At 54.5% G+C, this 27,064-nt stretch overlaps 1 protein-coding gene across 4 annotated transcripts in view; it reads right to left on the bottom strand.

Annotated features, from left to right (window-relative positions):
- Positions 1-27,064, bottom strand: part of LTBP4 (latent transforming growth factor beta binding protein 4) — a 50,117-nt gene that overhangs the window by 12,547 nt on the left and 10,506 nt on the right. For 3 of the 4 annotated variants that reach the window (XM_053397599.1, XM_053397597.1, XM_053397598.1), the window contains exons 5-19: positions 16,310-16,540; positions 12,834-13,066; positions 10,176-10,281; positions 9,845-9,919; positions 9,521-9,643; positions 7,188-7,352; positions 6,665-6,841; positions 6,186-6,272; positions 5,358-5,489; positions 3,880-4,005; positions 3,663-3,788; positions 2,060-2,185; positions 855-980; positions 306-431; positions 77-202 (exon numbers count right to left, since the gene is read on the bottom strand). In XM_053397599.1, coding sequence (XP_053253574.1) covers positions 77-202; positions 306-431; positions 855-980; positions 2,060-2,185; positions 3,663-3,788; positions 3,880-4,005; positions 5,358-5,489; positions 6,186-6,272; positions 6,665-6,841; positions 7,188-7,352; positions 9,521-9,643; positions 9,845-9,919; positions 10,176-10,281; positions 12,834-13,066; positions 16,310-16,540 — 2,085 coding nt within the window. The remainder of the gene's footprint in view (positions 1-76; positions 203-305; positions 432-854; positions 981-2,059; positions 2,186-3,662; positions 3,789-3,879; positions 4,006-5,357; positions 5,490-6,185; positions 6,273-6,664; positions 6,842-7,187; positions 7,353-9,520; positions 9,644-9,844; positions 9,920-10,175; positions 10,282-12,833; positions 13,067-16,309; positions 16,541-27,064) is intronic. The other variant, XM_053397600.1, reaches the window with a different exon arrangement.

Genomic DNA, 27,064 nt, shown 5'->3' with positions numbered 1-27,064 from the left:
GCAGGGTCTGCCCCCAGGGGTACCCAGTGCCAAATCCCCCGCCCCACCCCAGTCGCCCACCCCCTGCCCCCCTCACCCATGCAGGACGTCCCCGTGCCCTCTGCGCGGTACCCTCGTCCACACTGGCAGCGGAAGGAGCCCTCCGTGTTGATGCAGCGCCCTTGAGGCCCGCAGGGCGTTCCCGTGGCGCACTCATCCATGTCTGGAAAGGGGCAGACAGGGAGAGTCAGGGGCCCCGTGGGGCTGAGCCCAACCCCAAAGGCCACCCCCCCCCAAGCAAGGCGCCTCCGCTCTCCGCCTCTCACCCAGGCACTGGTTTTCCGTCAGGCTGGCACGGAATCCCGCAGGGCAGAGGCAGCGGTACCCGCCGGGCACGTTCTCGCAGCGCCCAGACCCACAGGGCGGGGGGCTCTGCTGGCATTCATCCACATCTGTTGGGGGGGGGAGAAAGAAGAGACACACACCAGAATTCCACCATGACCATTTTTTTCTTCTTTATATCTCACTTACCCGCCCAGGTGCTCAAGGTGAGTTCTCCCAGTCCCTTCCTTATTCTCCCAACCCCCCCGCGAGGTGGGCCAGGCTGAGCGGCAGCAACTGGCCAGAGGACCCCCCCAGCAGGCTTTGTGGCCGAGCGGAAGGATTCGAACTCCGGTCTCCCAGGTCCCTAGCCAACGCTCAAACCGCTGCCTGCGCCGCACCAAACATCTCCAGAAATCCAGAGCTCTGCGCATGGTCAGGGCGCTCTCGTCTTGCCATCCCCCTGCCCAGCCCTGGAAGCAGTCTCCGGGGAAGGGGGCGGACCTGAACCCCAAGGCAGCGGGGCGTCTCCGCGCTCTCCTTGGCCCTCTTACCTATGCACTGGGTGCCCAGCGGGTGGGGCTGGTAGCCGATGGGGCAGCTGCAGCGGTAGCTCCCAGGGACGTTTTCGCAGCGGCCGGGTTGGCAGATGGTGGGGGTCTCCCGGCACTCGTCCACGTCTGCAAAAGAACAGCGATGGAGGTCTGGGGGCTGCTCTGCGACCGACACTCCCTCCCTCCCAGGGGACTGGGGGCCAGGGTGGTCTGGAAGCCCCCCACTGGGCATGTGGAGGGGGGGTGGGGGGGCTGGGACCAGGGTGGATAAGAATCAATGATTTTTTTAAAAAAATAATAATCAGTTTTTTTGATTTAAATCAGATTTTTAAAAATTTTAATCGGATTTTTAAAAATAAAATGCTTTTGGAGGAAAAATCTTTCTAAACATAGTTTTCTATTTAAGTTACATTATAGTCCAAAGGCTATTCATCAGGAAATAAGGATTTAAGTTTTTCACGTGTGCTAAAACTCAGTCTTAATGTGTGTGGTTTTTTTTAAAAAAAAACCTGTTTAACCACATTAGTTAACATTATGCTATAATGTTATTGTTTTAGTTAAATAAATGGTTGAAATGGTTATTAAGGAAATGATTATTTATCTCCTTCCAATCAAGTACAGCAGAAAAGTTGTCCAGATATAAACAGTTAACTTATGAAAGTTAACCTCACCAGAATTTCATAATTACCTGTCTAGGTATTTCTAATAGTTTAACCAAATCAGGAATTGTTGATATAACTGTAAAAACTACTCTGAAAATTTACGATTCCAAAAAGGAAATATCAAGATGATACCAGCAAGAATGAGTCTTCCTGTATAAAAAAAAAATGATTTCAATCAAGCCTTACTGACTAGTGATTTAAATTGTGATTTAAATCAAATCCACCCTGGCTGGGACCCCCGACTTGCTCTGCCACGGGGCCCCAGGAGGAGGCAGGTTGGGGGAATGTTCAGCAAAAGGGCTCTGTGTCTAGAGCAGTTGCTTGGCATGTAGAAGGCGCCCGGGCTCCCTCGCTGGTGGCAGCATCTACAGGGAGGGTGGCTGCCACTGCTGCCAGCCTGTGTGTGCAATACTGAGGCAGGTGGGCCCAATGGTCTGACCCAGGGCAAGGCAGCTTCCCCCAGGAGGTGGTCTTTGGGGGCCGAGGGCGTGGACCCCAACCTGGCTGCCGCGGGAAGGGGGGCAAGGGGGCACCCTCTCTCACCCAGGCATTCGGTGCCCGTGGGGCCGGGCTGGAAGCCGGAGGGGCAGCTGCACTGGTAGGAGCCGGGCGTGTTCTGGCAGCGGCCGCGGGCGCAGGGCGGGGGGCTCTGGGAGCATTCGTCGACGTCTGGGGGGAGAGAAAGGGGTCACATTCAACTTTCGGCTTGGGAAAGGCTGCGGGAAACTGATTTGAAATTTTCTTTTTTCTTTTTAACTTCATTGTAAAACAATTGACAGACAAAGACCTTGAGGACAACTAAACATTAACTAACAACACATTGCCTAACATCACACACTTTTGACTTCCGATTCACTTCATTGTGCTTTCTACGTATTCTTAACCTTGACGCATTTCCTATTAAATCTGTTACATATCCAGAAATTTTCCTACATTGATAGTTTTCCTTAATATTCAAGATTCAATCTTGACCTGTCAGGAGATTTACATTTTCACAATATTGTTTTAGATATACTTTGTGGGGATTACATCACCTTCCTAATTTTTTGGCTATTAAAATCCTCACCGCTGTGGTTGCGTACATGAAAAGGGTTCTGTGGGTTTTTTTGTATATCAATGTGACAACAAAAAGACTTCAGGGTTTTTTTGAAATGGGAATTTAAAGATCTTTTGGAGTTCATTGTATGTTATGTCCCCAAATTCCTTATCTTTGCACAGCCCCACCACGAAAAGCATTAATTAAGGGGAGGGAGACCCAGAAGGGCAAGAAAATGGGGGAAATGAAACGGGGCCCAAAAGCTTGGTGGGAATGTAAAAAAGTAAAGAATTTCTGGGAAATGATATATAATGAGATGAGAAATAATAATAATAATAATAATAATAATAATAATAATAATAATAAAATAAATTTTATTTATATCCCGCCCTCCCCAGCCGAAGCCGGGCTCAGGGCGGCTAACAACAAGACATTGAAAAAAGACGTTGAAACATACATTTTTTAAAAAACCAGAAGCATTTTTACTTGATATGATAGGTCAGGACATTAATAGGCAAGATGTTAAATTGTTTTTCTATGCAACAACTGCGGCAAGACAATTGTTAGCCCAGAAATGGAAACAAGAAGAAATTCTGATGAAAGAAGAATGGCAGACGAAATTAATGGACTCTGCAGAATTGGACAAAATGACAGGAAGGATTCGAAACCTGCGGGACCAGAGATTGACAGAAGATTGGAAGAAGTATATGAATTATTTGAAGAGCAACTGTAATCAACAAATTACGCTAGCAGGACTACAAGAAGTTTTGTAAAGAGAAATATATGAAGTGTTACAAAGTAGAAAAAGATAGAGATCTTGGTTATGAATTTGAAATGTAATAGGGAAGATAAGAAATGCATACTGAGAGATGAGATTGTGAGATTGGAAAGTTTTCAGACAGGATTGATGGAAGTCAAAAAAATTGAATAAGATGTAAAAGTATGTTTAATTACTGTTGAAAATGAGAGGTTTAAAAACTAATAAAAATTTTATATATATATAGAAACGGGACCCCAAAAGCTGCCCCCTCCACCTGCCCCCCTCCCTTGCTTGGAGGGGCCTCAGTTTCCCCTTCAGCCTCTCCCTTCCTCCCCCCACCCCCCCATTACCTCTGCATTCGAAGCCAGTGGGGCTGGGAACATAGCCGGGGGGGCAGGAGCAGCGGAAGGAGCCAGGGGTGTTTTGGCAGCGCCCGTTGGCACACGGCGGGGGGGTCTTGGCACATTCGTCAATGTCTGGGGAGGAGGAGGAGGAAGAGAGTGTTGCTTTGAGTCTGAGGGGGGCAGCAGTCCATCCCAGCCCCCTCCCCCTTTGCCCCACACCCACCCTGGCACTCGGAGCCGGAGGGGTCCGCCTGGTAGCCGATCCGGCACCTGCAGCTGAAGCTGCCCACCGAGTTCTCGCAGCGCCCGTTGGCACAGGGGCGGGGGCTCCTCCGGCACTCGTCCACATCTGGGGGGGGGAGGGAGAGAAGAGAGGGGGGTGAGGGGGAAGGAAAGCAGTTGTGCCATGGAGACACGCAGCCCAAGCCCCACCCCACATTTCCGCTGCCCCCAATGCCAGATTTACGTATAAGCTAAACAAGCTCTAGCTTGGGGCCCCACTCTCTTGGGGTTCCCCCAAAAATTAAAGGAAAAAACCCTGGATGTACATTTACAAAATATAAGATAAAAAAACAAATAAAATAAAACCTACATACAGCAACAGTGTTTTGTGTTGTGAGGGTCCTATGATGTAAGTCATGGACCCCCAATCATTTTAAGTTAGAACTTAATAATTATTTCACTATTACTATACTTCTTCTAAATTGTGTTTCACCATTAATGTACTTCTTCTTAATTGTATTTCAGTTCAACAATTACTTTGATAAAATACACATTTTGTGATGTGCAAATGGCTTGAGATACCTATGAGGTCCATCAATGACCACAAAGCATATATTCAACACAAAAAACAGCAACCATTTGTTGTGGCCAAAGGACAGCTGGACATAGAAAGGGCCCCATTACCTTCAGGAGCTGAGGGCCACATCAAACCTCAATCCGGCCCTGGCTGCCCCCCTTGGCCAAAGCCACCTGCAAAAGCTGAGCTCTGCAAAACACTCCAGGAGAGGCTACCTCTGAGCATGTACAGCCTGCTTTCCTAAGCTGAGCTTACGGGCCACAGATTTCCCCGAGTGCCACAACGGTGAGCTCCACTTCCTCTGGGGGAGGCAGAAAACGCCTCTGAGGGGCAGCCGCGATGGCTGCTGTGGGGCTCAGTTGGGGCTTGTGGGCCCCTCTGGCACCCAGTTCCTTGGGGCACCTGGCTGGGGGAGGCGGGCACCTTGGGCTCTTCTGAGGCCGCCTTCTGATGCCATGCGCACCCTCAAAGCTTCCTAAGAACAGAAGAGGATCCTGCAGGATCAGGCCCATGGCCTGCCAGCCTCCTGTTCTTGCAGTGGCCAACCAGATGCCTGCTCTGAGAAACCTGCAAGCAGAATTTGAACTCCAGAGCCCCTCTCCCCTGCTCTGGCTTCCGGCAACTGCGATTCAGAAGCATTTCTGCCTGCAACTGTGAAGGAGCCTTCGGTAGCCCTCTCCACCTTCATGAATTTCAAAGCCGTCCAGGTTGGTGGTCTTGTGGAAGGGAGTTCCACAGATTAACAATACACTGCGTCCTTCCTTTTATGCAACCGAATCTCCCTATGCTCAGCTTTGGAAGCTGAACTCTGGGCAAGCGCCTCTGCATCCCCCAAGGGTTGCCTTCTCCCTGCGCCCCCTCAGAGCCTCCTGCTTCTCTTGCCACCCCCCTGCGCCCCTCACCAATGCAGTGGGTGCCCTGAGGACTCAGCCAGAAGCCGCGGTCGCACACACAGGTGTAGCCACCCTGGCGGGGGATGCAGCGCCCGGGACCACACACTTGGGGGCGCCGTTCGCACACGCCCTGCCCAGCGTCTGGTGGGGAGAATAGTAGTAGTAGTAGTAGTAGTAGTAGTAGTAGTAGTAGTAATAATAATAATAATAATATTGCCCCAGCCACTCTGGCCAGTTTCCATAAATTATTAAATTTTATTATCAAATAATATTTAATAAATTATATACACACACCTATATATACATATATATATATAATTTATTAAATAATAATATTAAATATGTTTTCCATTTTAACCATCCAATAAAAATCACATTAAAACATTCCAAATTATAATACAATCAAAAAAGACAAATATTCAGTGCCATATTATATATCTTTTGGGCGACTTCCCGTGCTCTGAAGTTCAGGGAGGGATGATCTAATATCATACTGCATTTCTTCATTAGTCCAGCTTACAGATAATATATAAAAACAATCTCGGAAAGGTAAAATAACCGTGAGACCCAAATAAGGACTAATCTATACTGGTGAGTTATAATGTTTAAATGTGCTGTATAAAAATGTGTCACCAGGGGGCGCTGCACAGCAGTCAATGGGAAATTGCATTGAGAGCTAAATCACGTCCATAAAAACCACTGTAAACAGTTGAAATTGTTAATAGGAGCTTCACACTCGACCGACTGAGCCATCCCAGAGCCTATGAAACGACGGAGTTCTGGCTCCCACATTGAGACGCAATGCCCCCTCCCCCCTGACTTGCCCGCTTTTCCTACCTGGCACAGGTGGGTCAGGAGACTGGGTTGGCACACGCCGGGGAGGCTGGCGCTCCGGCAAGGAGGTGGGCGGGGGGCTCCAGCGCACTGCAAGGCGGGGAGAAAGCTGGCGTGAGGAAGGGAGGGGGCAAGGACCCACCCAATGCCCAGCCCTGCAAGATGAGAGGCAGCACCAGCCCACCTCGTCCCAACGGGCACAGACTCTGCCAGCCTTAGAAAGAAAGAACTGTACAATTGGAAGGGATGCCAAGGGTCCTTGCGGGAGTCGCAGCCGGGGGCTGGTTCTGTGCCAGGCAGCACCGGTAGAACTGCCCGCTCTCTGTCCCCCACTTCCACAAACTGGCATGCCAAGGCTCCCATTTCCCCCAAACATCCAGATCAGAGAAGCCACCCTCACTCTGCCCCGAGAGGGAGAGTCTGTCGTGGGGAGAGGGGCAGAGCAGGAAGGGGGGGCTCTGGCTTCTCCCCAGGGAACATACGGACGGCTGGAGCTGTGGTTGTTGCCAGGGTGGGTCTGGCGGCCGGATCCCGACCCCCTTGCTGGCGACCGACGGGCACCCGGGGCAGGTCCTGGCCGAGGAAGCGGGTGTCGTAACGCAGGTCAGAGGCCGAGTAGTGGTAGCCGGGCCCCGCCGGGCAGATCTCCTTGAACCCGTCTGCCAAAGAGAAGGAGATCAGTGTGAAGAGAGGGGTTTATTTTTTGGGGGGAACCCTCAGCACCCCCCACTCCACTCTGGAGCCTGCTGGGCATTTCCCTGACAGCCTCACCCCACTTAATCCCAGGCTGGGGCTGGTTGCCCTGGGCAAAAGGTCCTCTGCTCTCATGAGCTGAGAGAAAGCTTATAGAATGATGGAATTGGAATGGGACCCTCAGCGGTCATCTAGCCCAACCCGCCATCACACAGCATTCTGTTCCAGCCCAGGCAAAGCTGGCTCCCCTTCCAGCCTTTGCTTCCGCCGTCCGGATGTCTCCCCATCGCCCTCCTCCCTGGGCGCCCTCACCTGAGCCAAAGGGCGGGCATCGCTCGCAGGCATGGCCCCAGGCCTTGCCCACGCGGCTGCAGCAGCAGATCTGCTTGGTGATGTTGCGCAGGATGGGCAGGGAGCAGCCGCCCTCCCTCAGGACGCGGAAGCAGGGGCCCTTGGCCTCCGAGATCACGTGGTGGGCTGCGGGGGGAGAGGGGGGCGTCAAAATCTGCACGTATGTGGTGGACGTGCAGTATAGTTAAAGCCTGCTGGGATATGATATACAACAGGGCTCCACAAACTTTTTCAGCAGGGGGCCGGTCCACCATCCCTCAGACCTTGTAGGGGGCCGGACTATATTTGGGGGGGAATATGAACAAATTCCTATGCCCCACAAATAACCCAGAGATGTGTTTCACCATATTTTTCGCTCCATAAGACGCACCTGACCATAAGACACACCTAGTTTTTAGAGGAGGAAAACAATAAAAAAAAATCTGAACAAAACAGTGGATGTATTTGTGGTTCACGCTGTGGCCACAGACATGTGATATGACGGTGAGTTTGGGGTAGCCCAATGCAAAAATCCTGAGGATGCATGTGGATCCGTGCTTTGTAACCACATATTTACGCCATTGCGGCCTCAGGCAACAGTGGGTGCATGGTTTTTTTGGTGCAAACTGTAGCCATGGACATGCTATGTGATATGATGGAGAATTTGGGGTGACCCAATGCAAAAATCCTGAGGATCTATGTGCTTTTACCTCCCCCTCCCAGGCAGCCTCCTTTATCACTAGCGTCCCTTATCTCCCTCCTGACCGCTTGCTGATCAGAGGCTTTGTTTCAACACCCCCTTCCCTCCTTCCAGGGACCATGCATTCGCACCATAAGGCGCACAGACATCTCCCCTTACTTTTTAGGAGGAAAAAAGTGCTTCTTATGGAGCGAAAAATACAGTAAATAAAAAGACACATTCTACTCATGTAAAGACCATGCTGATTCCCAGACAGTTCCCAGAAGGTGATTAGGCCGGATCCGGCCCCTGGGCCTTAGTTTGCCTACCCATGATATACAGTGAATTGAAAAAAGATCTTTAAATATACTTTTATTAAAAAAAACCCAGAGGCTTTTCTATTGGGTATTGTGGGAGACGAAATTCCAAAAGTAGACTTAAATAAGTTTATGTATGCCACCACGGCTGCAAGGACACCTTTAGCCCCAAAATCTAAGCAGCAGGAACTTTGGAAGAACGGCAGATAAAAATTATTGAATCTGCAAAACTGGCAAAGCTGACAGGAAAAATCCGAAACCAGCGAACTGTTTGAAAAGGACTGGCGTAAATTTATACAACATACTGTATGAAAGAACATTTTAATTTGAGAACGTTTGTTGTTTTGATTTAAAATATTTTGTAATGAAAATTTTTGAAACTGATTTACAGATACTAAAGTAATTTTAAAAAAAAATATATTAAGAAGTTAAATAGGATTATATATCAATGCTAAGAGGATTGTGATTACTTAAGAAAGCTTCAGGGGAGGGAGTCGATGCTCAGTATGAGCAAAGTTGTATATGATGATATGATTTGATATGAATGTGACAAAGGAAAAATATGAAAACTTGTGCATATATATATGTTCTGGTCTCCTCTGCTCAAAAAGGAGGTGGAGATAGCAGCGTCAGAGGAGGTTTTCAGAAAAGGGCAGCCAGAATGAGAAGGGGGCAGCTGGACTCCCCTGCAACAAAAGGCTGCAGCGTTTGGGGCTTCTTAGTTTAGAGGAAAAGCGAGTGAGAGGCGAGAGCGTAGAAGTCTGTAAAATTATGCCCGGCCTGGAGAAAGTGCAGAGCTTTCCCCGCTCACTCTCTCAAAACACCAGAACTGCTGGACATCCCACGATTGGGAAACGCTGTGGGAATTTGCAGGCAAACGTAAGTGCTAGTTGGTGCATGAAGGGGTTAAGACCACAGAGTTAGATTCCTAGATGCAGCTAGGCCACACCCCCTCTTATCCGATGAGGGAGGAAGTGAAGCCTTCTCTTCCTGTTCTCTCTCTCTGGAGCCATGTAACGGCCCAAGGAAGTCCTGTCCAAGCAAGTGCCAAGCTTGTTTGGAGCTATCTTTCTGTATTTCCTACCCAAGCGTTTTCTGCCTCTGTTTTCCTTGCTGCTGCTTGGATAAATGCATGAATCTGACCTTTGGAACATTTTGTAAGTAAAGCATTTTAAACTTGGCTGGACTAGGTGAGCCATTGGCCGGATCCAGCAGGCTCTGCTCATGTAATCAGGAACAGGAGGCGGGTTTGGAGGCCTGCCACCCCCCCACCTCCACCCCCCAATGCCCCACGCTGGTGCCAGGGGTGCCCGACTTACAGATGCAGCTGCTACGAGACGAGTCGAGGATGTACCCCTCGTGGCAGACGCAGGCAAAGCTGCCGCGGGTGTTGGTGCAGTCGCCGTTGTGGCAGAAGCTGCCCTCTGCGCATTCGTCCACATCTGGCCATGGGGGGGGGGAAGAGGGTGTCAGAAAAGGCCAGCGGGGGGGGGGGGTCAGATCCAGGCCTGTCTTGGGAGGAAGCCTGGGAGCCAGGGGGTGGACTTTTTGGGGGCTCTGCCTTGGCCCCTAGAAGGATCCGGGGGTGGAAAAGCCCCCCCCCCACAAACCAAGGGGTCCTTGGCCAGGCCAGCCCCACTCACCAATGCAGGATCCGTTCTGCCGGCGGAAGCCTTTGGGGCAGGCCACTTCGTTCCTCCCCACGGGGCTGGCGTCCCCTTTGAGGAGAGAGCAGGCGGTTGGAGGAGCCCTTTGCTATATCCATGCCCCCCCTCCAAGACCCCCCACCACTGACACTTCCAGGGCTGCACCAAAAGCCACATTAAAGGGGTGTCCCATGCCCCAAAAGGGCAGGAGTTTGGGGCACCCCTCCCCAACCGGCCCAGGAGGGTGCGAGCCACGTCCTCCTTCCCAGCCCCCCCCAAGCCACTACCCCTTCTTCGGAGAGGGTGGGGGCCCAGACGGCAACCTTACCCATGTTGCCATTGGCGCAAGGCAGGCACTCGTGGACCCCCCAGGCCAGGCCGGCCCCCCGGCAGCAGATCTCTCGAGTGCGCAAGCCGGGCAGGGGGGCACTGCACTGAAAGAGGAGGGAGAGAGTCAGTTGGGGGGGTCCTAACCCAGGAACACCCCCCCAGCGTCGCCCAGACCTTGGCTGTTCCAGAGAGGCCCTAAAAGCCCAGTTTTTGATCCGCACCTGTAGGATAAGGCATGGTTTGGCCCATGATATTCCCTCCATAGGGCAGCCCCCCCCCCAGAGCAGAGGGGCTCCCTCCCCCGCAAAGCCACGGCGACCCCCAGGGCGTACACAGTGCCTTCTGCTCACAAGTGTGCAAAACCTTCACGCCTAGGAGCCCGTGTAGTGAGAATGTCAGACTAGGAGAGACGCGGGTTCGAATCCCCCCACTGGTGGGGTGACCTTGGGGTCAGTTTCCCTCTCAGCCTAGCCTACCTTACAGGGCTCTTGTGGGGAATATATGAGGAGGGAGGACCATGAATTTGAGCTCCTTGGTGAGGAAAAAGGCAGGCTGTGATAATGCAATAAAATAAGATAGACCCCATCCTTTTCCCTTCCTTCTTCAAGCCCTAAAGGGGGGGTCACCAAGTGCACCCCTGCCTTGACAGAAGACAAGAGGGGTCCCGTCTTCCTCTCCAGGACAGAACCAAAGAAAATCCTTATTAACGGCACCACAGAGTTAAACTGTGTTCCTGGAATCGGCATAGAGAAGACGACTACGATCTCCCTCTCTCTTTCTGCCTCTCCCTCTCGTCTTTCTTTCTTCTTTCGTTCTTCTCTCTGTGCCCCTCACACCCCCCCCCGTCCAGCCAGTCCAGCTGCTGCCATTTCACAATCGCCTCTTTTGGCACAGACGGCGGCCCCCTCCCTCCCAACACAATCATCTGCGAGTCTCTTGGCCTCCGGTCAACCCAAAGTGCTGAAATCCAGCCATTTCGCTAAAGAGAAACCCCTACCAGGGCTTGCCGGGCCCCCCAACCTCGCCCTGCTGGGGCCGAGGCCTCCAGGCCCCCTTGCTTTGCTCCCGGCGGGGGGGGGGGAGAGAGACCCCCATCAAAAGGGCCCCATAAATTCCCGTTTCTCCCGGCTTTGGAACGGCACCTGCTGCCTCCAGCCAAAGCAGATGAGTCAGCCGGACCTCCTTGCCAAAGAGGCAGCGGGGGGCTCAGCCACTCTCTGCCCCCTCTCCCCCCCCCCGGTCTCCACTTCACATGAATTCACAGCTGTGCTTCCCTTCTGGCAGCACAGAGCTGGACTGCGGAACTCCCTCCCACTGGAGACAGCCATGGCCACTAACTTGGAGGGCTTTGAAAGAGGATTCTAGACCGGGGGGAAGCAACCTTTTTCAGCCGGGGGCCGGACCACCGTCCCTCAGACCATGTGGGGGGCCAGACTAGATTTTTTTTTGGGGGGGATGAACAAATTCCTATGCCCCACAAATAACCCAGAGATACATTTTCAATAAAAGGGCACATTCTACTCATGTAAAAACACACTGATTCCTGGACCGTCCGGGGGCCGGATATAGAAGGCTATTGGGCCACATCTGGCCCACGGGTCTTAGGTTGCCTACCCCTGTTCTAGACAAGCCCATGGATGAGGGGGGCGCGACCCACGGCCAGGACGGCTGTGTTCTTCCCCGCTGCCAGGCCTTTCCTACAGAGGCCGATGTTGACCGCAGAACCTCCATGCCCAGGGACAGTCTACCTCTGAATGCTAGATAATGGGAGAAAGCCCTCGCACTCAGGTCCTGCCTGTGGGCTCCCTATGGGGGCATCTGGTTGGTCACTGTCAGAAGAGGAAGATGGACCAGATGGGCCAATGGCTAGGCTCTCCTTCTGCCAACTTGGGCCCTGGGTTCTGGGTGCCCAGTGCATGCGATGCCATGCCATGAGCTCACGCACCCAGCGCCCTTAGAACCTAAATTCTGGTGGCACCGGAAGTCCGGTTCCCAGTTGTCACAGTTCTCGCCAGGCCTCCGACCGCAGCTCCAAGGTCTTGGTTGGCCTCAGACGTGACTTCCAGGGCTTCACGAGGCGCCGGAGGTCATGTGGGGTCCCTGCGGACTGGGTGCTGAGCAGCCACAACCAAACATTTACGGGGTGCTCGGACCCCCTATAGTTGATGCCCCCTGCTTCTTCCGTTCTTATGGAACCTCCAGGTCCAGAGGCAGTCTATCTGGATCCCTGAGTTCTTTTTTTATGCTTTATTGGTTTTGAAAACTGTACAACAGAAATGATCAAGGAAAGTTGTTATCAAAATAAAAACTCATTGGTTGAGACTTGTTTTGTATATCATTCTGAAATTCAATTTGACATGACCTGAATTTCTAAGTTCTTGGGGGTATTTGGCCCCTGTGAGAATAGAAAGCTGGACTAGGGGGGCTGCTGGCCTGATCCTGAAGTCTCCCCTTATGTTTCTAAGAACGGAGAGCTGCTGGCTTTTTTAAGGAACAGTGGGAGACCCCTGGATTGCACCCATTTACAGAGGGTTTTCTAAGCAGACCCCCTTTTTTTGCCCTAGAGGGCTGAGTTGGAAGTGAGCTGATGGGGTGTTTTTGGTCTTCTGCATGAGCCACAGCTGCCCCCTGCCCCCCTCTCCCCCCCAAGTAGTACCTCTCCTCCGCGAAGCTGCCGGAAGCAGTATCCGAACCCGGCCCCCTCTCCGTAGCCCCCGCTGGGGGTGTCTCGGGGGCTGCTCTGCGCCAGGACGCTGTAGAGGGCCGGGCGGGAGAGGGGGAGGGCGTTGGCTTCCCCCGCCGGCTCCTCACTCACGCGCTCCACCTGGTGGATGGTGACTGAGGCCTCGGGAGGGTGCTCCACGTGGACGCTGGCCAGGGAGGCCACACCTGGGGGGGGGCAGAGAGGGAGGCTGAAGGGCCTTTGAGCCCCAGGAAGAGGGGACAGAGAGGGATCCCCAAAGACCGGGAAGGCAGGCAAGACCCAAACCAAGGGATGTGGGGAATCGTAGAATTGTGGAGCGGGAAGGGAGCCCTGGGGGTCATCCAGCCCACCCCCCACCCAAGCGCTGTGCCCTGTGGCTTGCTGTTGTTTTAGTGACTGGAGTTTAGAAATTACCGTATTTTTCACTCTATAGGGCGCACCGGACTATAGGGCACACCTAGTTTTTAGGGAGGGGATAAAGGAATTTTTTTTTATTCCCGCCCAGCCCCAAAGAGCTCCCGGAGCTTGTGGGGCTGGGGACGGGGGAAGCCCAGCCCCCAGAACAGCTCCAGGAGAGGCGGCGAGATTGCGCGCAACCTCGCCGCTGTTCCCAGAGCTTGCGGCGGTTGGCGCTGCGCTCCCCGGGCTTCAGGCTTCAGGCTGCTATCCGCAAGCCTTCGGAGCGCTCCGACCCCTCTCCCTCTCCAGGCTTCAGCGAAAGCCTGCATTCGCTCCACAGGACGCACACACATTTCCCCTTCATTTTTTGAGGGGGAAAAGTGCGTCCTATAGGGCGAAAAATACGGTACTTATTGTAACTGCTAAGAGTGGATTTCTGTTTCATCTTGAAGTGCTGATATTTAATAGTATTGAGCCTCTTGGACTTGCCGATCAGAAGGTCGGCGGTTTGAATCCCTGCGATGGGGTGAGCTCCTGTTGCTCGGTCCCTGCTCCTGCCTGCCTAGCAGTTCAAAAGCGTACCCAAAAGTGCAGGTAGATAAATAGGTACCACTCTGGCGGGAAGGTAAACGGCGTGCGCCACTCTGGTTCGCCAAAAGCGGCTTAGTCCTGCTGGCCACATGACCCAGAAGCTGTACGCCGGCTCCCTCGGCCAGTAAAGCGAGATGAGCACTGCAACCCCAGAGTCGGCCACGACTGGACCTAATGGTCAGGGGTCCTTTTACCTTTACTTATATTATTTTAATGAATGCAGAATGTTATTTTATTTGCATATTGTATATTGCATTATGCATATTACTGATGTCAGCCGCTCTGAACCCAGCTTTGGCCGGGGAGGGCGGGATATAAATAACATTGATTATTAATCAATGTTATAAATAATTGATGGATTATTAATAATTGATTATTAGTCAATGATATAAATAACATTGATTATTAATCAATGTAATATTATTATGATGATGATGATTCTCCCCTCTCCAACTCCCAGCCAGGGAAGCAAGGCAGAGCCCTACCTGCTGCTTCTGCCCCCCTCCAGCGCCTCTAAGGTAGACTGCTCCTGTCCATGGAGGCTCCACGGAGCCCCCGGCCCTCAAGAGTCCTCTCCCCTGCCAAATTCCTCCTCCTGCTTCATCTGCGCCTCTGAGGCTCCAGCTGCGTCTGGGCGGCTTTGGCTGGGCAGGGAGGAGGAGAGACGACGCGTCCCATTCCTGCCAATATCTCCTCAAATATTTGCAGGCAGGCAGCGTGTCCCTCTGCCTTCCTCCAAGAATTCCAGGCGTCCCTCCAGCAAACATTTATCTCCTCTGTCGCTGGATGTCTGCTCCGTCCCTTCCTGGCTGGCAGAGATCCCTTTTCCAGGAGCTGGGCCCCAAAAGGAGCCCCCTGCCCCACCTTAATGGGATCTCCTGCCAGCGCCAAGCAAGGGAGCCTCTTGCCCCCAGTCGCTGGGAACCACAAGTCGGTCTTGTGTTCGAATCCTGATTGCTGGTTTCCCTTGGGAGCACCTGGTTGGCCACTGTAAGAACGGGAGGTTGGACTGGGGGGCCTGATCCAGCAGCCAGGCCCTTCTGAGGCTCAAATGGAGCCTCCAGGTTCAGGCGCAGTCTATCTCAAATGCTAGGCTCTTTGGCGACTGTGAGAAGAGGAGGCTGGACTAGATGGGCTCTTTTGGGGTTCTTATCCCTGAGCTGTAAGGCGTGGGGGTGTCTCTCCTGCCAACTCAAACCAGAATGGTCTTGGCTGCACTTGACGCAGCATGGCCCTGTGGGCACCCAAGGGTCCTCATAGCAAGGGAAGCCGCGCAGCGCAGGATCCGGCCTCGCACTCGCACCGGCTTCCCAGCTGGGTGTGTTCCCCCTCCCCAACAACCACACTACAGTGGTACCTTGGGTTACAATCGCTTCAACTTACGTTTTTTTCAGGTTACGAACAATTGTAATCCGGACGTAAGTCGTCCAAGCTCTTGGTGGCCTCACCGCTGCCTGGAGGCAAACCCGGACATCGGCGGGGCCTCCGGAGCTCTCTGAGGCCTCCGTGAAGGCCGGGAGCCAAGCCGGTTGTGATTGTGGAAGAGGAGCCTGAGCCCCCTCCAAACAGTGAGTGTGGAAATAAATTTTAATTTTTTAATCTAAAATACTGTCTTATTTATTTTATAGCACTGTGCATTGATTATTGCCTTCATTTTATGGATCAATGGTCTCGTGAAACAGTAAAATTCGTGTTAAATTGCTGTTTCCGGGGGTGTTTTTTCATCGTCTGGAACGGATCAATCCACTTTCCATTACTTTCAATGGGAAAGTCCGCTTCAGGTTAAGAATGCTTCAGGTTAAGTACAGACTTCTGGAACCAATTAAGTACTTAACCTGAGGTTCCACTGTATTTAACTCCGAGATTCCCAAAGGGGGTGGTGCAACCACGAAGGGAGGCAGTGGCGTAGCAAGGGCAGGGGGTACCCGGGGCAGAAAACTTATTTTCACCACACTGAAATTATTAAAAGAAGGAAAAATAAGATACTTATGATCTGGGGGAGGGCGCTAAGAGGCAAGGGGACAGCGGGGGGGGGGGTCCTCTCAGACACCCAAAACTCCCTGCTTTTAATTAGATCTTGCCGAAATATGCAACGAATTGTTCCTGCTTAGAATTTCACGGTGTTCTTTCCTCAACGAGTCGTGCAACGTGCTCTTCTGAATAACTGCTGGAGAAACCCAGCCAGATTGGAGGGGGTAGAAATAATAAAAATTATTCCTAATTATTTCTATTATCGATGCTTTTTTGGGGGGTGGGATTACGAATCGAAGGCGGGCAGGGTGCCCAAAATGACTTAACTGCACCCCGGAACCTCCTGCCCCTTCGGCTTCCCCTTCTCTTACTCCTAGAATTACAGGAGGGGAGGGCGGGAAGGGACCCCCCAAGGCCATCTAGCCCAACCCGCCGCCCTGCCGCCCCTCTCCTGGCCCCCGTCTTACCGTCACGCTCCTCGCGGTGGTTGGCGATGGGGAGGGTATAGGTGGACTTGGCCATGGGCTGGGCCCCCCCCTCGGCCTGGGCGCTGGTCTCGCGGCGGGAGGGTGCCTGCTGTCCGTGGGGCCGAGGGAGGGCTGGGATGTGGCAGAACTTCCCCGTCCAGCTGGGGGGGCAGAGGCACTTGTCCTTCTTGAGGCAGACCCCCCCATTTTGGCAGATGAGGGGGCAGAGGACTGGGGGGCAGAGAGAGAGAGAGAGAGAGATATCAGGTCAGCAGCCAGACCTGCAGACAGAATCCAGGGGGGTGTTTTCCTTTTTCGCCTAGTTGGAAGAGAGTGTTGCCTAGTGGTTAGTGGAGGACTAGGACCTGGTTTGAAATTCTGCCCTCAGTCCTCAGGTGTCTTTGGGGGCCAGCTGCTGCCTCCCAGCCTGGTCTCCCTCGCAGGGTTGTTGTGGGGGTCAAGGGAGGAGGGGAAAAGACAGGGCTATAAATGCAATAAAATAAATGCAGCAATAAAATAAATCCCTCCCCCTTCCCCATCTCTCTCATCCCTCCTCCTTGAGAGGCCTGGAGGAGGTCAACACGAGAACGGGGCCTTCTCTGCAGTGGCTCCTCGTCTGTGGAATGCTCTCCCCAGGGAAGTTCGCCTGGCACCTTCTTTATACACCTTTACGCCTTCCTTTTAAGCATCTTACTGACATCCAACACCCTTTTAGAATGTGGTTCTTTTTTGGGGGGGTATTGTTTTTGGTTTGATTTTATACGTTGTGGTCTTGTTTGTGAACCACTCTCAGACCTCCGGGTACAGGGTGGTGTATAAGTTGAATTTAATAATAATAATAATAATCCCGCCTCCCCTTTAGGTGCAGCTGCTTCCCAGGACAGAGGCCCCCCTGGCTCTTTGGACCCCCCCCCCGCGTGCGCAAAGGCCGACTCTCCGTCCAGGGTGCAGACTCTCCCCTGGGGAGAGAAAAGCCTCTGGGGAGGGGGAAGGAGGAGAGCGCCCCGGGGTCCCTGACTGCTCTCAGCCCTGCCGCTCAGGGGAGGGGGCAGCTGACGACTTTGCACCCCCCCCGGGTCCAGAGGTTGCAGATGCAAAAGAGGAGCTGCTCTGTCCCCAACCCAGGGCTCCCCCCCTCCGGGGGGTGGAGGGTGCCAAGGAAATCGTGTTGGGAGTTTAAGAAAGGTGCCTCACCCAACCACAAAATGCTTTTGGGGTAAGAAAATTTCCCGAGGCTTTCTGCAAATAAGGGTCTCCTTTCCGTAGCCCCCTCCCCCTCCCCAACAGGGAGGCGGCAAAATACCTGGAGGGGGGCTTCCAGGAAGGTTCCGTATCCCAGCGGTAGGCACCTCCACATTGACCAACCCCCCCAAATAAAAGTCTGTACGTGAGATGCCCCATATTGCCCTGCAGAGTCGTAGGAAGGGCAGGTGGTACCCGGTGCAGAAAAATTCTTGTCACCCCCCGTCATTGATTATTCTTTTTTGCCTGCAAAAATGGTTTTGTTATTTCATATTTTCTTACAAAGGAATAATAATAATAATAATAATAATAATAATAATAATAATAATAAAAATAAAAAACTTTTATTTATATCCCACCCTTCCCATCCAAAGTCGGGCTCAGGGCGGCTAACATCAGATGCATAACATTGGTATAAAATCAAACAATAATTAAATCACCTCCTAAAAACATGTCAAAATCAAATCAAAGTCTAATTAGATGGCTTTCCACAGGCTTAGGGTTGGGAACAGTAAGTGCTCCACTGAATTGAAATTTCAGCCTTCGCAACACAGGAAAACGGCCAAGTAAACAGCTATTTTCGTAGAGGAGGGTCAAGATATGAACTGATATGCATGAAATTTCAGATATAGTTATATAATCCCTAGTGTGGTAAGATAAGACCTTTGGAGCAGGCATTTTTAAAAAGAAGATTTATGAACTGCCCTAGCAGGGCAGTAATTGTTCCTTGCTAATTTGTCACCCCCTCCATGATGGCACCCGGGACAGCCCCCCCCCGCCCCCCTTCCTACGCCCCTCTTGCCCTGAAAAAGATTTCCAAAGAGCGCCTTTTAGGGAGGGTTGGAGGTCCATTCCGGAAGCCCCCTTTCCCTAAATTTATAGTATCACCTCTGGGTATCGTGCCTAAAAATGTACCGGGCGAGGTCCGCACAATTCCTAACTTACCCAAAAAGCAGATCAGTAAATGACACAATTCAATCAAGCTTATTAAGGGAGGCGGCAGCCCTGGTGCTCTTACGGCAAAGTGTGATGCTGAATTGGCCTTTCAGCTGCTTCCAGTCCACCCTCATGCCTTCTGGCTGCTGGGCTTAAAGTTTCAGGACCAAGGGTACTTTGCCCATGCTATGCCCATGGCTGTTCCATTGCATGCGGCCCTTTTCAGACTTCAAGCACATTTCTGGAGAGGGCCATGAAAATAAGGTCAGGATCCCATTACATCATGCACTATTTGGATGATTATTTGATAGCCGGGCGGCAGGAGAACCTGGGTTTTTAACACCTCCCCCCAGCGCCGCTGCCTCTGCCACCAGAAATCCCTTTTATTTATGGTGTGCTAATTTTATGGCCACCTTGCAGGAGGCCAAAAACGCTTCCGAGTGGCAGCTGCTGCAAACTGCAAGAGGGGAGAGTTGCTTTTGCTCTCAGCTCCGGCTTGTGGACACCTGCTCAGCCGCTGTGAGGACAGGCTGCCGGACTGGACAAGCCCCCATTGGCCTCATCCAGCAGCCAGGCTCTTCTGATGGAACCTCCAGCTCCAGAGTCAGTCTATCTAGATTCCTGGGTTCTTAGGGAAATTTGGCCACTGGGAGACGAGGATGCCATTGGCCTCATCCAGGGCTCTTGTTAGGTTCTTAAAGTGGGATGTAATTAAAAATAAAATAAACAATGACTTCAATCCTAGACACACCCACCTTGGAAATGGTCCCAGCAGGACGAGAGCTCCTTACCCAAAAGGCCCCCACCTGACTGCTTTGATTTGTGCTTTTAAGAACTCGGTCATTTAGTGGCAGCACTGACCCTTTGGAACTCCCTGCTACTTGAGGCACCTTCACTGGACTCTTTTCGGCACCTGCTAAAAGCACCGTAACCCAGATGCTTAGAAAATTGAGGCAACTTTAATCGGCTTTTGTATTTTAAGTTTTGTACATTTTAAAGCGAACCACGCTTGATTTTTCTCGTTTGATCTTCTTGCAAACTGCTTTGAGGCTTTTAATGTTCTTGTCTTACAGTCAAACGGCACATAAATTTTACGAAATAAATAACAAGGACATTCGCTCCCCGCTGCAACGCAAGAGAGATTCCTGCAGCTCCCTGGGGGCCGAGATGCCCCTTTGCCCCCATTCTTGTGCGAGTCTCTGAGGGGAGACTCTGGAGAAACTTCCTGGCACTCGCTACACGTGGTACCAGCACGGTGACTCCAGTGTCCCGATCCGGTTGCCAAAACTCAGCCTCATCCCGCAAGTCTTCTGCTCAGCTGCCTGGGGTGGGGGGGTGGGAGCTGTGTGTTTGTGTTAGGAAAAGTCTCTGGCTCCCCCCCCCCCGGGTGGGGTCTGGGCTGCCAAGTCAGCAGGAAGTCTCTGCTCTCAGGACACCCCACCTTCCCCTGGGGGGACGGGGCAGGGGGCGCGTGGCCTCCGTCCAGAGCGTGCGGCTTGGCTCGCTTGCCAGAGTCACGGCGAGGTATGTGCTTTTCTAAACACTCGGGGGTGGGACGCATCTGCACAGCAAGATCTGAACTGATTTGGGGGGTGGAGAATATTCAGGAACAGAAGGTTGTCCTTTAACACACAACGCTGCCTGGCACTGTGGGGTCCTGAGCCAGCTCCCTGCTGGGAGCAACGGGACCCCATGCCCACTCGGCCTGCAATGCAGAGCCCCCCCCAATCCCTGGGGCTGGGCGGGAGCCAGATCTCTTGGGGGGGCCACTTGCCCCACATTCCCAGGCGCAATCGAGGCCGGCCAGACAGTCTCGGTTGTTCTTGGCTGCCCTGTGCCCGTCTGGGCGGTGTTGAGAAGGGACAGATCCTGCCAGGCCTTTGAGAGGGCAAGTCTGCAGGCCGGCCAGCTGGGCCGCGGTCAGAGGGAGGGCGAAGTTGGCGTGGGGAGAGGGCAGGGCGGGCACCAGCGACGGAGCAGATGGAGAAAGCAGCGTGGGGGCTTCTCTTGCCAACCGATCCAGAGCAGGCACAGCATAGTCCAGCCCCAAGCTCTCCCTCTTTTTAAAGTCCGAAATGTGCAAGCTTCTGAGCCCCACAGAGTCCTTCAGTGGCAGAACACCATCCTGCACTCCTTGTCCTCTCTGGAAAAGCTGTCAAGGCAGGAAGCAGCCAGCAAGAGGGGTCCTTGGAGAGGGCCACGCGGACACCTTGTCCGACCCCCTCCTGCATGGCAGGACACTCATGCCCCCCCCGCCAGGGTCAGCCTGAGCTGAGGGTAGAGGAAGGGACAGGGTGGTCCCCTCGCCATCCTGCCCTAACCACCTGCTGCCCCTTTGATGGAAAAGACTCCCGCAAGGACTGGGGCTGCTGGTGTTGCCTCTTTCCAAAGTTCTCTGGAACCAAAACAGTCCAAGTAAACGGGTTCAGCAAAGTCCAGGGGGCAGCACCTGAATCAATGGATTCAAACAGCAAGAAAGGAGATTTTAACTAAACAATAGGAAGAGCTTTTGGACAGCAAGAGCTGTGAGATGGAGGAATGGGCTCCCTCGGGAGGGACTCTCTTCATCGGACGCTTTTAAGCAGAGGTTGGGTGGCCCTTGGTCAGGAATCCTCTTCTGTGGCGATCCCTCGTAGCCAAGTAAGATGGTCTTCCACAAAGAGGGTCTTCACAGTGAGTCCGTAAGTGACTGCGGAGGCCAGTTCTGGACCCACACGTCCTTCCACAGTGGGGACATTGGTTTCCGGGCAGGAGTTGATCCTGGTGTGGATTCACCAAGCGTGGCTTCCTCTTCACACGTTTCTCCCTTGCGTCCTGAGTTCGAGTGTCTTCAAAGCCCAGGACACCTTTGGTCAAGGCTGTTCTCCAACTGGAGCGCTTGCAGGCCAGTGTTTCCCAGTTGTCAGTGTTTATACTACATTTTTAAAGATTTGCCTTTGGAGAGTCTTTGAACCTCTTTTGTTGACCACCAGCATTACGCTTTCCATTTTTAAGTTCGGATGCCAGGGATTCTTTAGCTGCAATTCCTGCATTGCAGGGGGCTGGACCAGATGATCTCCGTGGGTCCCTTTCCCACTCTACAATTTTAAGATCCTGAGATTCTATGAAAACTTCCCCTCCTGCTCCACCAGAGGGGGGGTGCGCTTGGACTCTACACGGCCTGATCCCCCACAATGCAGGAGCCACAGGTGGAGCCCCTGTGGCAGACCCCCCCAACTTCTGCTTAGCAACCTTCCCAGGGGGTCCGTCCCCCGTCCAACGGCTCTTGATCTCAGAAAGTCCTTCCTGCTGCCCAGGCGGCTGTATCTCTCCCTCTTTCTCCCGCCTCGCTGGACATATGGAAGCTGTAATTGCAGCCTCGAGCCCAGTTTATATTATCTCCGTGTTTATTTCTCCTTACGTAAAGAAGAAACTGTGTCTATTTATGCTACGTCCTGCAAGATTATTTTGGCATATTTTCCTCGTCATTTTCGTTTTGACCTCCGCCCAGGTCCTGCCTCCGGTATCGGCTTGTCGGTTTTCTCACTCTCAGTTTGTTTCGTTAGCTGCTCCAGCTTTGCACCGGGACACTCGAAACCTTAATCAATGCTATCTTTGGGGGGGTGGCAGGCAGCCTTGACAAAACAGGGGCCTGCACAGCTCTAAGTTGCAAGGGCTGATGGGAATTGTAGTTCAAAACACTGGGGGAGGGGTTTCCAGGTTGGAGGGGGCCCCTTTGGGGCGGGGGCAGAGCACAAGGTCAGAGGAGCCTCCTGGAATCGGGCCCAAGGGGGACCCATCTAGTCCTGTTCTCACAGTGGCCAAATACCCCTAAGAACACAGGAATCCAGGTAGACTGCTTCTGGAGCTGGAGGTTCCATAAGAAGAGCCAGAGTGCTGGATCAGCCCAAGGGGGGGGGGCGCTTCCCACAGTGGCCAACCAGATTCCATTGTGGGAAAGTCGCAAGCAGGATTTGAACCCAAGAGCGCCTCCTCTCCTGTGGTTTTCAGCGACTGGCATTCGGAAGCACTGTTTCCTCCAACCATGGAGGGCAGAGCAGAGCCATTGTGGGCATCAATAGCCTGGTTGGTGGCCACCTCTGTGGCAGGGAGTTCCGTAAGTTAACTGTGCCCTGAGTGAAGAAGGATTCCTGCCCCGGACGCGACTTCCGGCTGCCAAAGGAGGCTGTCCTCTGTCTACTTCTGACAGTCAAAATTTAGACCTGGAGTGACATAAAACTCCCAGGACGCCCACGGCGTACTCCTTCTCAGGCCTGACCCCATGGAGACGCGAGGAAGGGGAGAGGCAGGGGGCAGCCGGCTCAGTCCCTGAGACCCTTTGCTGCCAGCCCCTCCCCACCCCTTTGGGAAACTCAGGGCGACAGGAAGAGGAGGATCGGGGCCAGGACTTGGCCTTCTTGCTCACCAGGAAAGGGCCAAGAAAGGGTGTGAGGAGGAGGAGCAGACTCCCTTGGGCAGCCATTATTAAGAGATTCTTCAGCTGTGATTCCGGCAGTGCGGGGGTCAGACTAGAGGACCCTTGGCTTCCCCCACAACCCTGCAATTCCGCGATGCCATAAGGGGCTTCTGTCCCTCTGCTGGGCTCTGGCATAATGGCAGCCCCACATGCCGTCCACCCGGGATCAGCGCTGCAATCGGCACCCGGGGCAGCGGGGGTGATCCGACCAGGGGGATTTTGCCACCCCCCCTCAGGGATGACGCCCGGAGCAGTCCACCCCCCCATTCCTATGCCCCAGCTGGGGCTGCAGAGAAAGGCTTGCATACTTGCCCTGCGTACCTGAGGGAGCGTCTCCACCCCCATCGTTCTGCCCAGAGGTCCCCCTCCGAGGGTCTTCTGCTGGTTCCCTCCCTGCCAGAAGCGAAGTTACAGGGACCTGGGCAGAGGGCCTTCTTGGTAGTGGCACCCTCCCTTCAGATGCCAAGGAGATAAATTACTCTCCGACTTTTAGAAGACATCTGAAGGCAGCCCTGTATGGGGAATTTTGTTAATCTTTGATGCTTTATTATGCTTTGATATTTGTTGGAAGCCATCCAGCATGGCAAAGGCAACCCAGTCAAATGGCTGGGCGATTATTATTATTATTACTACTATTATTATTAATATCAGCAGCATCATTTGGAGCCCCCACTGTAGAAACAACATGGTAGCCGCAAAACTGCTGCAAGTCTGTGAAGTGCAAGTGCCTTCAGTAGCAGGAGAGATTTTGGGGGGCTGGGCAGGCAGGTCAGGCCTGACCCTCCACAGGCCATAGGGAGGAGCCATAGCTATGGGGCAGAAGGTCCTGGGTCCCATCTCTTGGGTACTGAGAGAAACTCCTCCTCTGCCTGCAACCCTGGCGAGCCCTTTCTGCCAGCCAGGGTCTTCGGAGCTAATGGACGCGCTGGGCGGATTCCTATGTTCCTGGGAGTGCAAGAGCCCCCCCACCCCCGTGGGCTGTGGACTACGTCAATGAGCATGTGGTGCTGCGTCCCGTCCTGGGGGGCCGCTGCCTCCCCCCGCGCAAGGACCAGGCGCTGCTCCGAGGCACGACACGCGGGGAAAGGCCCGCCAGGACACGCCTCGCTCTGCACACCCACCCACGCGCAGCCTGGGGATCATCACAAGCACAACAGGGAGGGGAGGACGGGGAGGCGCCCCCCCAACAGCCCCCGCCCCTCTCCAAGCCCCCAGCGTGCAGGACGCCCCTCTCCAAGCCTGCCCAGGGAAACTGAGGCACAGGGCGGCCTGTCTGCCTGCCTCCTCTGGGGCTGGAGCTCAGCCCCCCTGGCCCCCCGCCAGAGGCAGCTGGGCCCATCTGGCAGAGAGAGGGCTCCGCGCCAGCTGGCCGCCTGCTCTCCCTTCAGCCCCCGAAGGAGCCTCTGCCGGCATCCGGGGGCCGAGAGAAGACCCTCGTGGGGCGCCAGGAAGAGACGGCGCTCGCAGGGTTAACGTGGGTGGGAGGAAAGCAGGCAGGCCCCCCACCAACCCTCAGCGCCTTCTGGGAGGCGGAGAGGACACGACAACGAACCCCCGGCCCCCGAGTCCCTGCCCCCCGTCCTGCAAGGTGTCGCTCAGCAGCCGCTCATATAATTCCCAGGAACATCAGGTTTTCTGGGGGGTGGGATCTGCACCCCCAGGCCCCCTCCCACATGCAGGCCTCCCCTGCAAAGTTTGACCGTAGGAGTGGCAGCTGGAGAATCCCATCTGCCCGCCTGACCGCAGAGGCCATGACCCCCAGACCCATTTGCTGCCTTCCACACTCCAACACCCAGCTGCAGGCGGGGAAGGGGGAGAGGGGAGCGTCCCTGTGCCAGGGCAGCAGCTGGCAGGTGGGCGGGAGGGAGAGGAGCCATGCACTGGGGGGGGACCAGCTAGGGGGGACATCTGGTCAAGTGGCAGGAGGGGGGGAAGCGCAGCCCGTCTCTGTTCCTGGGAAACAGAAACCACATTCCAGGAAGGGGAGGGAAAAAAATGCCCATCGAAAGGACCACATGATGCGAGGGCACCAGGAAGCCCCCCCCATTTCTCTTAGCCCAAATGGGGGGTGGGGTAGCCACAAACCTCAGCAACCAGACCCAGAACCAGGCGAGGGGCAAAGGTGTGCCTGGCACAGCAGAGAGAACCACGCAGGAGGCTGTGACCTGGGCAGGAGCGGGCGCCAAGCACCCAGGGTGGCACATGGGATCCAGGAAGGGCGCTTGATGCAAGAGGCTGCCCGCTTTTCATGCTGCCCGCTGCCCAGGGCAGAGTGCTGCAGCCCCTGCTCTGTGCCAGCCCCCCACAAGCCCCCCTGCTGCCATACTCACAGACACGGAAGCCGGGTCCCCCTTCGGCCGGGCCGGCATCCGCCCCGCTGTACAGGGTGGTGGCATTGCCCCTCTCGCAGTGGTTGGTGCAGCGGCCCTCGCTGCTGCAGTGCACCCGGCAGATCATGGGGGTGAAGAGGACCTTGACCCTCTGGGCACCGGCGGGCAGGTCGTCCCGGCAGAGCAGGAGCAGGAGCAGCAGCAGGGAGACGGCCGGGGGGAAGAAGTGGCGGCTGTGGATCATGGCCCCGCGCGGAAGAGGGCGCCACGGGCGGAGGAGCAGGCAGGGGAGCCGGCGACCCACCGCAGAAGCTGACGGACCCACCAGCTAATTGGAAGCAGTCGGGTGGGCGGTGGGGTGGGGGGGTCTCGGGCGCCAGGCCAAGCACAATGTTTACGAGGGGCGGCTGGGAGCGTTAACTCTTCGCCTGCTCTGCGCAGCCCAGATGGAGCGGCGCTGCCTGGGCTTGGCACCCACCCGGGGGCCGCCCTCCTTGCCTCCGCCCCCCCAAGCCGGGTGCCAGCAGGAAAGCAGCCTCCGCCAAAGTTCCCAGAGCAGCCACATCCCAGCCCCCCCCCACAAAAAGGCGTCCGGCAGCCCTGTCCCTTTCGCAACCCGAACAGCAGCGCCCCCCCTGCGAGGGAGAACCGGCCAGCTCTTGCTCAGCGCTGCACTTGTCAGCTCAGAAGGAGACCCCCCCACAAGAGTCCTGCTCCAACCCACCTCCTGGGGTGAGAGACCTCTTCCCCCTCCCCAAGAGAGGAGGCTCTCTCCTTCTCCGCTCCCCCCTTGCCGAGGATATGAAAGCAGCCCCCCCGACTTCAAATGCACCAAGAGGGGCCCATGCAGCGGTGCCCCCCCATCTTCCTCCAGCTGCTAAATCTACTCAAGCTTTGCCTTGGAGTCTCCCCCCCCCCGCTGGCTCCAGCTGTTCAACGCCCCCCCATAAAAAGACTCCCGGCAAATGCAGCTGGGTGGGGGCGAAGGAGGCAAACATCTGTGCCAAAGGAGCCACGGTGCCCCTAGCTCCCCCCACCCCAAATTCTCTAGCTTCCCAAGTCTTGCGTTGTTCCCCCCCTCCAATGATGGGGCTGCTTGCTTCACAGTTGAAGGAAAAGGAGCTCATCTTCCCCTCCAGGAAGAAAAAAAGAGGTTGTCCAGAGGGTGACAAGGTGGGTGTTCTCCTTCTGGAGGGAGGGGGTGCGTAAAAGGCCTTGCAACCCGCCCCCCCCTCCTGGAGTGGCTGAGCAGAGCACTCCTAGGCAGCAACAGGGGGTGGGGCTTCCGAACAGGCTCCCCAGGGAGGAAGCTGGCTGGGGGGGGGGAGAAGAAAGCAGAGCTGTCCTGCTCCCCCCCCCCCAGCCAGCCAGGCCTCACCCTCCCATCGCAGGCCAGGCTGACGTCATCTGGAAAAACTCAGGCAGAAGGGGGGGGGCAGAACAATTGCCGGATCCGGAGGGGTGGGGACTGCGCTGCACATGGGAACCCGTCTGAAGCTGCCTGGGGCAACGGGGGGGGGGAGGTACCCAGAATAACGTCAGGGCTCTGGCCCTCCCCCTCCGCAATTGCAAGAGGCTCGTTGAAGAAGCGAAGGGGAGCCTCTGGGTCAGGCAAAGGGGAATCCTGAAGTCAGGATTCGAACGCACGAGCAACACTTCCGGCAAGTGGGATTCAGAAGCGTTGCTGCTCCCCGGGGGGGGGGCGGCAGAGCAGAGCCATCCTGGCTAGGAGCCCCCCAAAGCCCTCCTCCTTCTCGCTCTTTCAAAGCTATCCAAGTAACTCACTGTGGC

This window comes from Podarcis raffonei, chromosome 8 (genome assembly GCF_027172205.1).
Source record: "Podarcis raffonei isolate rPodRaf1 chromosome 8, rPodRaf1.pri, whole genome shotgun sequence".
In the NCBI taxonomy this organism is placed as follows: Eukaryota; Metazoa; Chordata; class Lepidosauria; order Squamata; family Lacertidae; genus Podarcis; species Podarcis raffonei.
The sequence above is the reverse complement of the archived record's forward strand: the minus strand, read 5'-3'. Positions and strand labels throughout refer to the sequence as shown.